The sequence below is a fragment of the Phaenicophaeus curvirostris genome, chromosome 12 (assembly GCF_032191515.1).
Source record: "Phaenicophaeus curvirostris isolate KB17595 chromosome 12, BPBGC_Pcur_1.0, whole genome shotgun sequence".
NCBI classification, from domain to species: Eukaryota; Metazoa; Chordata; class Aves; order Cuculiformes; family Cuculidae; genus Phaenicophaeus; species Phaenicophaeus curvirostris.
In genome coordinates, this window is record NC_091403.1 from 19723311 (window position 1) to 19735715 (window position 12405).

Here is a 12405-nt window from a genome sequence, read left to right on the forward strand (position 1 = left end):
ACATCAGCTTCTCACCTCAGCCCTGTTAAAAAATTAATAAGTCCAGCCATCTGTGGACACTTCATTAAATTATCACAGCTCCTTTTCTTCTCCTTTGCTTGAACACTATTCAGCATCATTTGTCTGAGTGGCTGAAGTGTAAAACACGGTTTAAAATACAAATTTGTTAATAAGACATACGCTTCAAGTCCTTTCTACAAAGAAGAAACACCAACTGTCACATATTTCTCTCCCACACTTGCTTAGGCAAACCAGACACAACCTGGCGTCAAACATGGGCAGGAGACAACTGGTCTGGGCAAGAGAGAAGGAATGTTCTTAGAAGGACTGCAACATGCAGAGAGGAAAACCTACCTGGCATCCTTGCTGGCTGAACCAAAGGGAGAAGTATGCAGAATATAGGAAATTTCAGCCTATAATCAGAATTCTGAGTGTTAAACAGAGCCTTGGTAGGACAAGTAACATGGCAGATACTGATTGTAAAAGGTTATGAAACAGAGGAAGCAGGAGAGGATGTCACTGCCCATAGCAGTAACTCACGGAAAAGCCCCAACAGCCATGAAGAATTTGATCTACACAGACACTGAGAAAAACAGCCAGTGGATGTTTCTAATACTGCAGAAAAATGAACTGAGGGCATGCAAATTTATTTGGTACTGTTGAAGATCACTCTAATAGTGAGGACAATGAAGAAGGCACTTTAGCATTTTAAGAGAAGGCCTGAAGATAAGCTATGCAGATTGCCTCATAATTTAAGGAACCTCAGGTCTTCATAATAGACTGCTAAAAACCAGTACAGGCTCACAATCACTCTTTCTAAAACAAAATCAATAGCCATAACAAAAGAAGAATAAGATCAGAGTATTCTGGTGCAAGAAAAGAGCTTGACAAGTTAAATAATTTTGGATCCAGGCGAGGCTATCAATTACGAAAGCTCATGTGGACAAGCTATTCAAAGAAGATTAATGCCTAGAGAGAGCTGCCATGATAAATTCATCAAGAACACATAAGAAATGAAAGATCAGAAAAACTTTCGGAGGCAACTCTATAGACAGCGATAAAGACAGCTGGTACCTGACAAAAGACATTGAGGGATAGGAAATAACCAAAATAACTCCATAGAGACATACTCAGCAAAGAAACCCCTTTAAAAACAATGCACTTGAACACTGACCTAACAGGAGACATAAATACAAAGGAGAGAGAACTTCTACTGACACAAACACCAAGCTGAGAAAGGCGATGTCTGGAGACAAGAAGGATGCACGGCAGGAAGGAGGAGAAATACTAAAATGAGTGTAACTAGCAAGTTATTTGACAAAGCTGTAGTTCACTCCAAGGGATGTGGAGACAGAGAGCCATGGCGTGGGTTATCACACCACTGAACCCTGAACCAGCCACAGTTGCTAGCAATTAAACTTACCACATCAGAGACCTTTTTAAAAGTCTCTCCATAACGAAGCCTTTCCTTGCTTTATTTTTACTGTGTCCAATTTAAGAATAGTCATGGAAGAGGAGGCTGACAGGGCATCTAATCTCAGGCTGTGACTTCAGAAGGAAGAACAACAGCGTTACAGAAGCCTATGAGTTATCTAGAGACACTTCCCTGTGCTCCCCCAAAATAGCATTTACATGTGCAAATATGGAGGAATTGCAGGATTTTTAATAACTAACATTTATTTTTAGTGTACGCAAGTGAAAAATGAGAGATATCTATGCTTTTAAGAATGTTACCAAGAATTACCTCACTGGAACCAACCATAGCAAGCTTCATAACTTAATTTTTCCTTATTAAAAATATTTTTCCTCTATTTTGTTTCCTTTACAGTGTCATCAAACTTCCTTTTGAATTTCTATTATGAAAACATAAAGAACATATCATAGCAGAAGTGGGCCTATGATATTCCTTACCCTTGCTGCTTCTGCATCACCCTTTGCTTGGGTAGGTGTGGAAGCACAAGTTCTTATTATTTTCAAAACACAACGCTCAGTGGATCACCAGTCCAACCCCTTCACTTTTACACTGTGTGACTAAAGATGAAGCCTCTTGTTGAATCCTACACCAGAATCTGCAGTGAGTTAAGAAGATAGCCCGAAAATGCAGCTACCACTTGCATGACAGTCTGGGGTTTGGCGAGCAATCTATGCACAATCTTGTCAAACAGCTACCGAAGGGGTCACTGGTACTGACACTCAGGCCATAGATGAGTTAAAAATACATATTTGAGTGAAAATATTAACAAATGACAAAGCTAATCTAAACAAAGTCCATCCAACTTTCCTGTTGTGGGCTGCTGATGCATCATCAATATGCTTCACTTTCCATTCTGCATCGCCATCTCGAGCCACTCATCAACAGACCAACACAGAATTCACGCTGCTCTACAGATTAACTGTATTGTCCCCCATAGCTTCAAATCCAAAGGGCAAGATTTGAATGCATGCTGCAAAAAGCTTCATTTTTTTTAATGACTTACAGTAAGTTTATGTTAATATACTTTAAAAAATAACAGTAAGACAACTTTGTGCATTCATGAAATGGCGAAGGGCATGAACTTTGCTAATTACAGTACTTAACAATTTAAGTTGCAAACTGGTAAACCGATAACACCTAATCTTTTGGTTTATGATGACACGAAATGTTGCACCTAAGATAATGCCTAATTAAGAACATCTCAACTTGATGAATGACCAAGAGTTGTGTGCTGTATTTAAGAACACAGATCAGCCGTTACAGCCACCTTCAGCAAGACAGGGCAGCAAGAAGGGAGACGGCCACTACACAGAAACCAGGTACCTGATATTTCACCAGTTTGGATTGTTTCCCTGCATGGCCCCATCTGAGACAAGGATTCCTAACCCCACCCCATCCCCAGGAGCTTGCACTGTACTGACCAGTAACTCCACTCTAGAAGATCCACACCAGTTTGGTTCTTCCTGAACAGCAATATTAAATCATTACTAAAGCAGAACGCTTGGCAGGAGTGTTGCAGATCCACCTGTGCTCCCTTCTCCTGCAGCTACAGGAGGAGATTCCTTACCCTCCAATGGGCACAAAGAAGTTTTGACTCACGCACTGCCCCGTGGCGCTAGGAAGAGGAAGAGCATTAGTTGCAGCACGCTGCCTGATTGGATTCCATGCAGGTGTAATAAACTTTAAATGTAAGAAAACCTGCTTTTTTGCAATACAAGCAGCATTTTTAATATCATTCAATAACAAACTAGAATCTCTTCTCCCAGGCAGAATCAATGACAAGTTTAAAATCAAGCAGGTCTAAATTCTCCCACTGTGGGCTTTCACCCAGGACTCAAATAACCAATTCAGCTGCAGACAAATCATATGGCTATCTGCTTGGGATGAGGCAAGAAGCTGCCTAACATTAAGTCTGAACTGGTATACTGCTTTCATGTGAGCTGCTAGAGGGAACACAGTACTAAAAACCAGGATACATTAACTGGATAGACAAGGACTGGAAATTGGGCTGGAGGCACTATGGGAAGCAGTTCCTGGCATGCACACTGCAAAAATATGGGAGACAGACGAACCTCGGCCCAAGAGGGAACAGATCCTGGACCAGAAGCAGCACTTCTTCACCCTGAGGCTACAGGAGTTGCTATGCCGATACCCAACATTTTCAGCATGAAATGGCACAGACTCAGTTTGATCAGATTTCTGCTGATTCCCTTTAAAATCATTATTTCAGTCAGGAGCAATGCCAGGTTCTCTCCTACCGTATGCCTAAAAACACTTAAATTGAACACAATTCTGGAAGGAAAATTGCACCCTAACTCTAACACCATGTGAGAGGTACACGCGTTATTCAGGATCAGAGTAAAACACCTACACCATTTTGGTGTGAGACGTCTGGGTCCGTTGGAAGGAAAGAAGGGAAGGAGATGGGTGGGAAGCCAGCTCTTGCCAAGGCAAACCTTTTCAGGCCATATACCCAAAAAGCAAAGCACTCAATAATACCATTTACTTCAATAATGCATAGATTTGGGAGATGGGAACTGAAATCAACTGCTTAAAAAAAGAAAATAAAATGATAAAGTCTAGGAATTTATTTTTCCTAACTTCACACATGGAAAATACATATGACACTTCTGAATCTGGACCTTTGCTTTCAGTCCAAGTACCAATATAGATCAGTCCAAGAGCTCACATATATCTTTTTCCTACTTTGACTGAACAAGTGTGGATCATAAGAATTCAGAATGACTTTTAAGGTAGAATATTTGTCTAAAATGTCTGAACTCTCATGTTTGTATAACAGCTGACAAATTGTACAATTGGCAGTTCTGCTAAAACCACCTTTCCCACGGTGCATGTTGACCTAAGCCAATTTATGAAAAATGCAGATGCATTTTTTCCTAGAAAACGTATTTTAGCAAGGAAAATTCTTCACCCGCATCACTTACTTTTACTGGTGAAGTGCTCTCAAGTACCCTCCACTGAAGTGTATATGCTCTTAGGTTGTTCCCAGTTCTAAGGAACAGAAAGTTCTTTCTTCATGACGATCAGATCAAGATTCACCCCCCACATACACACCCTCCCTCGCTCTTAAAGGGAACATGCATCCCAAGTGAAAAATACGCTGCTATTTCCAGCCTAACCGCATCTCTGAGGAGCTGGTCGTGGAGCCCTGCTTTTCTTCCACCTGTTAGGGATGGCATAGACACTCACAGCCCAGTAAGACAGTTCAGTTATAACCTCCGAAGTCAGGCAAACTTAGCAAAAGCCACACAATTCCAGAGCTACATAGCAGGGTGACTTTTATGCTGTTCTTAGTAGTTAAGGCAAAAAGCAGAGAAAACTAATGTTTGAGCAAAATTCTTAACTATTCACCATTGGTTTTTGACAAGTGATTTGGATATTAAATAGCTAAATACCATGACGTCATAAAAGGTATATTCTCACACCTATGACGCTCCTCTTTGATGATGTGCCTTGCGGAGATCTAGCTTTAATTGCAGGAACACATCCCTCCAGGTCCTCCTCTCTCCCACAGGCTGGGCTCAAGGAACGACCTGGGCAATCATTCCTTGAGCACAACTTTACCTGCTGCATATCATCCAAAAACTGTAATGGCTACGGAATTACTTATCGTAACATGGCCTTCTCTTAGCATGCTCATTTACAGCATTGCAGTACACTATGAAAAGTAATACTCTAAATTTAGTGAAGAAAAATTCTTTACCAGCCCATTGAGAAAAAGGCAAAGCATGGAGATCTTCTTGAGAGCGTATAATAAGCCTGCAGTAGAAGCAGGATCAAACATCAGTATCTCCTGGCTCATGATTCAATTAATTCCTCAAAGCCACATCACATTAATTACCTCAGGGTGGCTCATCCAGGCCTCCTGTAATCCCAGTCGTGGTTATACAGACAGCTCTTCCAGTCATCAGTTTGGAAGCCCAAAACTAGATATATACAAGATGTAACTAAACCTTGAAAAGGCAGCCTAGTCAGCTAGAAATTGGAATAATTTCTCAAGTGGAGTTCATTCTTTATCTCAGACCTCAAGTAAATCGTCTTGTTCAAGCACCACACAAGGGCCTGGAGTCCTCCTCATTGAGCAGTTCCATGCAGCAGGGCAGAGAACACACTTTCCAGTCTTCCTCGTCTGGTCTTAGTATCCTGCTCTCCAGGGAATCTCCCCCTCTTTTTGTCATCCACTGACAAAGGAGCTGTGTATCTTCCAAGCCATATGAGACTGAAGGGAGCAACATTATGGAGCAGCTCTTTCTCCACACAGCCCTACCCCGTGTCCTGTCCCTCAGGCTTGAGTATGTACCTGTATGGAGACAGGTCACCAGAAGGATGCACAGTCAACGCATTCAGACATTTAGCCTTCAGATACTCAATTTCACAGACAACCACTACTATAAAGGTTTTAAATTAAGTTCTGAAAAGAAAAACAGTGAAGATAAATTTTATTGCTAACTGGAGCAACCCCTCCACCAAGCCCCACCAGCAGGATCCAAGGCAAGAGGCTTCAGTGTCCGGTGGAGCCTGAGCCACATGAGCAGGAGGAGAAGGATCCATTCCAGCGAGGACTACAGAGAACACCCTGCCAGGGACCATGTAGTGCTAGGGCAGACAGTGAGTTCGCTCCAAACCTTTCTTCCATGCAGGTATCCATCGTGCCCCACACACAGAAGTCACCGGATATTGCTGGGTGTGAAAAGAGAAACAGGAGTCTACTGAGGTTTCAGTGCTTGTGCTTTCAACACAAAACAATTCCTGAAGCTTCACCAAGATTGTGTCCAGAATCACTTTTCAGGAACAAACAATGTTCATTGTGCACGGTGCTGCATCTGTAATGTTTCAGATGGTTCCAAAAGAAATATAACATTTTCACCCAATACAACCCTGCCTTTTGTGGCTGTTCAACCTTGTTAAGATTTTGACACCACACAGCAGGAGCATTTCTTCTGCCTGCATTTTTTCTAAAAGGCATTGCAAAATAAAGATTTGAAAATAAAATTTCTATAAATATTTAAATAAGAAATAATAATACATGGAGATTATTTAGGGAGGGAGGGAGGGGGAAGAAAGAGTCATATATTATCACAAGTGCTTTTAGAACTAATAAAACTTAGGCACACCAACACTCAGCACCAGGGCAGGACACTGCTACCTCACCATAGCCAAGCAAATTACACACAGAGCTCAAAGCCAAGTACTATCCGATGCAGAGATAAGTGGGAGAGGAGGAAGAAAAATAGATGGATTCACTTGGGGGGAAAAAGGAAGACAAGAGTTGAAATAAATAATTTAGAGAATAGTCTTTAAATGGATATATAGAACCAATAAATCTTCAGGATGAAACTCAGTGCCGCTGTCATGCTTCAGACCTTTTACAACTCATCTCTCAATAAAAGCTTTAACAAAGGAGCAGTAAACAGGGACTGAAAAAAAAGAGATCATCTTGGGAATATTTTTAAGCTAGTATCATGATACTTTTGACTAAAATACCTACTAGTCTATTTTTCCAAGGTGAATGACAGTTCCTCAAACCTCATTTCAATCTGTGTTTCGTAAGAGATATCCCCACACTCCACCTTTCCAAAGACCTCCCTGGCACTTAAGTATCAAAGGCAGATTTGCATTTCAAAAGCCAATTAAAGACTGTAGCGAGGTACTAATTACAGTGTTGTGGCTTTACATAAATCAGGCCAACCTTTTGACTTTCCCCAGTTCAAATCCATCACAATAAGGACAAAACCTGTAAACTCCACGGGCTATGAGCACCACACCATCTTCCGCCCCACCCTGATGTCCGTGTGGTTTCAAAGAAAGCAAATTCACTTTTAAAAATATGCCAGTGATTTCACAGATGCAGCTTAGAGCACGATACCATGGTTAATTTGGGCAGTGAGAGGAAGCAATGAAGGAAAGAAACAGGAAACTACAATCTTAACCTTCGTTTGCTAGATGGAATCAAAACATGGAAGGACACACTCAGAATGGTTGGACTCGATGATCCGGTGGGTCTCTTCCAACCTGGTTATTCTATGATTCTGTGATTCTTTTTACGGACAGTTACCTCTGTCCTGAAACTGCTGATTGCTAAAGAAAGCAGAAAACACCCTGGCTGTTGACAACTGGGAAAAATCAAACCTTTTCTACCAGAAGCCTGGCAGAAGGATCAAAACTCACCATCACAGTGCAGTACCACACAGTTTGAAATCACAAGTCAGTCAGGCTGCTATGAAATATTCTCCATAATGGGATATTTTATCATAACTTCTGAATTATTTTTTAAAACACATGAGAAATTAAAGAAGGCAAAGTGCAGTTTCTGAGGGAGTATCAGATGCTACAGAAATTTTGGTTCTCACACCTCAAAAAGCCTTAAGAGTAAGTTTCTCACCTATTACTGTAGGGGGAAAGGCTCTGAAAAGCAGATTGTCCAACACGCTACAAACTTGCAATCCACGCCATCATCAACTTTCCCCTGCCCCAAACATGTTTATAGCACTGTGTCCAGAGCACAGATTGAAGAAACCCAGAAGCAGGTCCGTAACACAGAACTTTCAGTCACTGTCTGAACGTCGGTGCCCAGGTACTGAGAGTGCGCTTTGGCTTGACTCCTCCATACAACGGCTGATAAAACCCTTTACCACCTTGTTTTGTCACTATCTGTCATCCCTACGGCAGTAAGAGAGCTTCAGGTTTTGACATTCAAAAACTTCAGATCTGTCAGGTTAAATATATAAAGTCCTTTGAATAATTTGAAAAATGAAACAAAGTTTTCCAGCCTGTTCGACCTTCCCGCCAGCAGAGCACTCCGTGTCACCTACCAGCTCCCAGGGAAAACAGGGCAGCAACAAGACCGAAAACTCAAACCCCATTTTCTTTCTCAGATACAATGTGCTACGGCATGTGGTAACTGGATTTTCTTTGCCCTGGCCTGCATTACTCACCAGGACTTGCCATCTTCAGGCAATTAGGCTATTTAATGAATAAGTAGTAGTTAAAACACACAAGCCGCACTTCCTGATACTCTCTTTTACAGAAATTAGGTGCATCGCAGTACAGCATTCCCACACCCCATACGAATTCAGCACACTGGTGCTCAATTAAGAAGGGAATAAGCTGCCTCCCACTGTTATCTTGGGGCTGAGGAGAGACCTCACAATGCAAACTACCCTCACACTTAGCACTGCCTGAAAGCTTCCAATTAAAACAAAGGGCAGGGGGAATATTAAACCACTGGCAAAACTGAGAGATCCAAAGGAGGTCAAGAAAAGCAATGTAGCTTGAAAAAAAAAAATGTAAAGCAATGTAGCTTGAAAAGCATGAATTTAAATATTCTCTCTCTCATTCCAAAGCCATCAGCAACCACAGCTCCCCTTCCCCCAGCTAAAGGAGGAGACTCTGCAGCCTGTGCGGCTGCCAGCACCAAGCAGTCAGTAAACAAGTTTGCGCTCTGCATCCTTTGGGATGGCAGAACACCCCACACCAGCCAGAGGAGGCTCTTCTGCTGGTCTGTGCCAGAACAGCAGGGCACACGGCAACGCAGAGCAGCCATCAGGAACAACTTCTCCAGTTCTGAACAAACATTACATGGAACGGATTAATAATCTCACGTTAGTCTATCTGGGCTGTAAGTGTTGGTGCCAGCTTGGACCAGACTGTATTTGTTCAGTTTTCCAGCAAAGATTATTTGAAAATAAAACTAACCAGAATTGTGGTGGTTTAATACAAGAAGATTCTTGTAGTTTCCATCCTTTCACAATCAACCAGATAAAATAGCAACTTCTGAAAAGTTAATGAGAAATTTTGAAGACATTTTGGATTGCTCTCATTTTTAACCCCATTAACCTTACCTAACGATCATATAGACCAGAATGATAACAGAAGCAATGCGCCAAATGATCTCATGTGGAAAGCAGCAAAATTAATCACACAGCAGCAGCTTAAGAAGGTGGTAATTGCCCAAGATAAGTGTGTGAGGACTGCTTTTACTGTCCTCATTGCCAAATTTAGAAATTTCTTTCTCATTCGGAGACTCTGAAATTCACTCCTTTAAGGTATAAAACCCCTATTTTTTTTTTTATTTCTGACATTCCTGATTTTTCACAACAATGCTACAAGCTACCTTAATCGAAACAACATTGGAATACAAATGACAGTAAGCAGCAGCTCTGGGAGATGCTCATGAGTCAGATAGAATTCATTACCTCAAGACATATATTAAGCGAAGAAAAAAGCTGTTTGAAAAAGCTGATGGCAAACATCATTAGAGAAACAAAAGGAAATTGCTTCATAGAGCTTTTTTCCTAGTTACAGTGCCTTAGTTTACCTTCTTTTTGTTGGATTTTGTAAGAGTGAGACAGACTTCAAAGTCATTCAAAGCCTCTTCCAGCTATGTGGTTTACAGCGTAAACACAGTCTGACACTCCTAATCTCCAAGATATAAGCAAACAACATTCTGAAAACAGATAGCCATCCCAATCACATTCTTTATTTCCACCTGCAAGCTTCACCTAGTACTGCTTCTTCTCTCTGACATAAAAGCTATTACCAAGGCATGTTGAAGGTCACCCAAACCAAAGATGAGGCTATCACTTGGGTTTCTTAACATGTCACCAAAGTTCTAAGAATTTGGTTGTTACTTTTCAAACCCCTTATTCACACCCAATATTCCTGAAACAAATACAAAACCCAGCACACCTGCTTTCTTTACTATCCCTCCAGATTTTCAAGGACTGTGTGCAACACTAGCTTTTAGGAGCTTCCCAAATATCCCATGACAGAGGACAGAGAATTCTCAACATATAAGAGCAAGAGAAACCTATTTGTAAGGGCATTTTACATAAAGAAAGCAGAACTCTGCTCTTTTTCCCCCTCCTAAGCTGTGGTAAATCTTCACTGTGATTACATGCACCTGACACTTTGCTTTTTAATCCACCCATTTCAGTTTTCCTGATCCTCAGCAATTCCTGAGAAATATTCCCACATTAAGCCACTTAGATGAACAGAATTTATGACAACTTTCAGCTAGAAGAGAGAGATACGGCACCAGTTCCACTGACAAGTTATGAAACGATCGTTTCCTTTCTTGGAGAACCCCCTCCTCTTTTTGCCAGGACAGGTTATACATCCCCATTATCAGGCCGCTACTTATACTGAACAACAAGAGCGACTTACCTGCTACCGTGAGCTTTGCAGTTCTGCTGACAATAGTCCCCAGGCTCTCCACAGTTGCCACACACTGATAATATCCTTCATCAGGTTTATTATGCTTGGAATGCACCACATTGTTTATTAATAAAGATCCATCTGGTAGCAACTGGCGGCGGTCATCCGACACCAGGTTCAGAAAAGTCCCATCTTTCTTCCATTCAATTTTCGGAGCAGTCTCACAATAAGCTGAGCAGTTCATGATAACAGCAGCCCCACGAACCGACAGGACGTCCATGGGCTCCACCAGAAAGTAAAAAGGAGTGAAGGTTCTCACAAGGGATCCTGCAAAAAACAAACCACAGCACACAGTTCGGGGTTAGCCTTGCATGTTTTTTTAAACACAGAATTCACCCTCATTTCAAAACACTGTAATGTGGGTGACTCGCAGCATCGTCTCCCTGAACATGTTAGAAACAGCTCGGTCTACACAGCAGGATCCTCTGCTCCGTTTACACCAGTGGACTCTCAAATTCAAACAAGTTTTCATCCCTAGAACGTATTTGCTTATAATGGAAACCATGTGGGTACCCGTCCTGAGGAGCCCACTGCAGACACAAGTCTGCCTCATCAAAACCCACGCAAACTAATAGTTGTGCTTGAGTGCCACACTCATAACAAGCACACGCAATCTTAGTGCTCATCTCTCAGCCTTCTGTGTGCGACTGCCATACCACAGCTGTGCTGTAATTTGTTTTTATAGCAAATATTAAGAAACATTAAGAATAATTCAGCCCTCAAGAGAAAAAGAGTCTCTGATTCTGAGCTTAACGCATCACACAAGTGCCAGAAAGCATTTTTTGCTTCCATTCTAGTTCAGGATAAACATGATTACTTCTCATTCTAAGTATTCCCAAAAGACTTCTATAATCAACATCTACTTTCCATTAAGAAGAGAATTTTAATTACTGTGTTTCTGGTGTATTTGGTCAACCAGAAAGACTGTGTGCCAATACCACTTTGACTTAACTTAATCATCCATTAATAATAGAAGGAAGAAAAAGGAAGAACAGCTTTCCAAACCAGCATAAGGTTGGGTTGAGAGAAGGCAAGGTCTTTGTTGTGGAAGCCACCTTAGGCTAACACCCAGACTCCCACCTGCACTGACACACCCCACCTTCCCACCACCCCACCACGTGGGGAGCAGGTGTGGGAGACCATCAGGGCAACACAAACTGAAATACTGCCAGCAGCCTGCCAGCAAACAAACCAAAAAGGCAGAGATGAAAAAGCCAACAGGGCTTTAGAGGCGAGCCCCTCCAATCCCGAGGAGCAGGGCCTTTGGTTTCCACAATCGCACACATGTGCAAATGCACTTGACTCTGCAGAGCTCTCTTTCAGCTCTAACATACCAAATGGCAGAAAACAAATAAATCCGCAGCACAAAGAAAATATTTTAGCCTGCTTATCTGCGTGATCTCTTCCTCTGCTCCAGGAAGTTGCTGGTTTGTTCAGCCTTATTGTCCCTTGGTTTTCCAACCAACCTTCCTACCCTCTCTATCAGCCTTTTTTCCCTCATTTACATGTTTCTGCAAGTTTTTCCAGTAAAGATCCAGCCCCTTAACAGAACAAACACATGCGCCCTTGAGTTTTGTTTTTCTTTGCCCTTCTCTGGCTTTTCAAATAAGGCCTAGAAAGCCCTTGAAAAGGGGAGGCTGGGTTCTTGTTTGCCTTTCCTGCCTTTGGAGTAGACCGAGCCCATTGATGTGATG

The 12405-nt window shown here is 41.9% G+C and overlaps 1 protein-coding gene across 10 annotated transcripts in view; it reads right to left on the reverse strand.

Moving 5' to 3' along the window:
* Nucleotides 1-12405, reverse strand: part of NEO1 (neogenin 1) — a 176452-nt gene that overhangs the window by 110118 nt on the left and 53929 nt on the right. For all 10 annotated transcript variants that reach the window (XM_069866746.1, XM_069866752.1, XM_069866751.1 and 7 more), the window contains exon 2: nt 10661-10978. In XM_069866746.1, coding sequence (XP_069722847.1) covers nt 10661-10978 — 318 coding nt within the window. The remainder of the gene's footprint in view (nt 1-10660; nt 10979-12405) is intronic.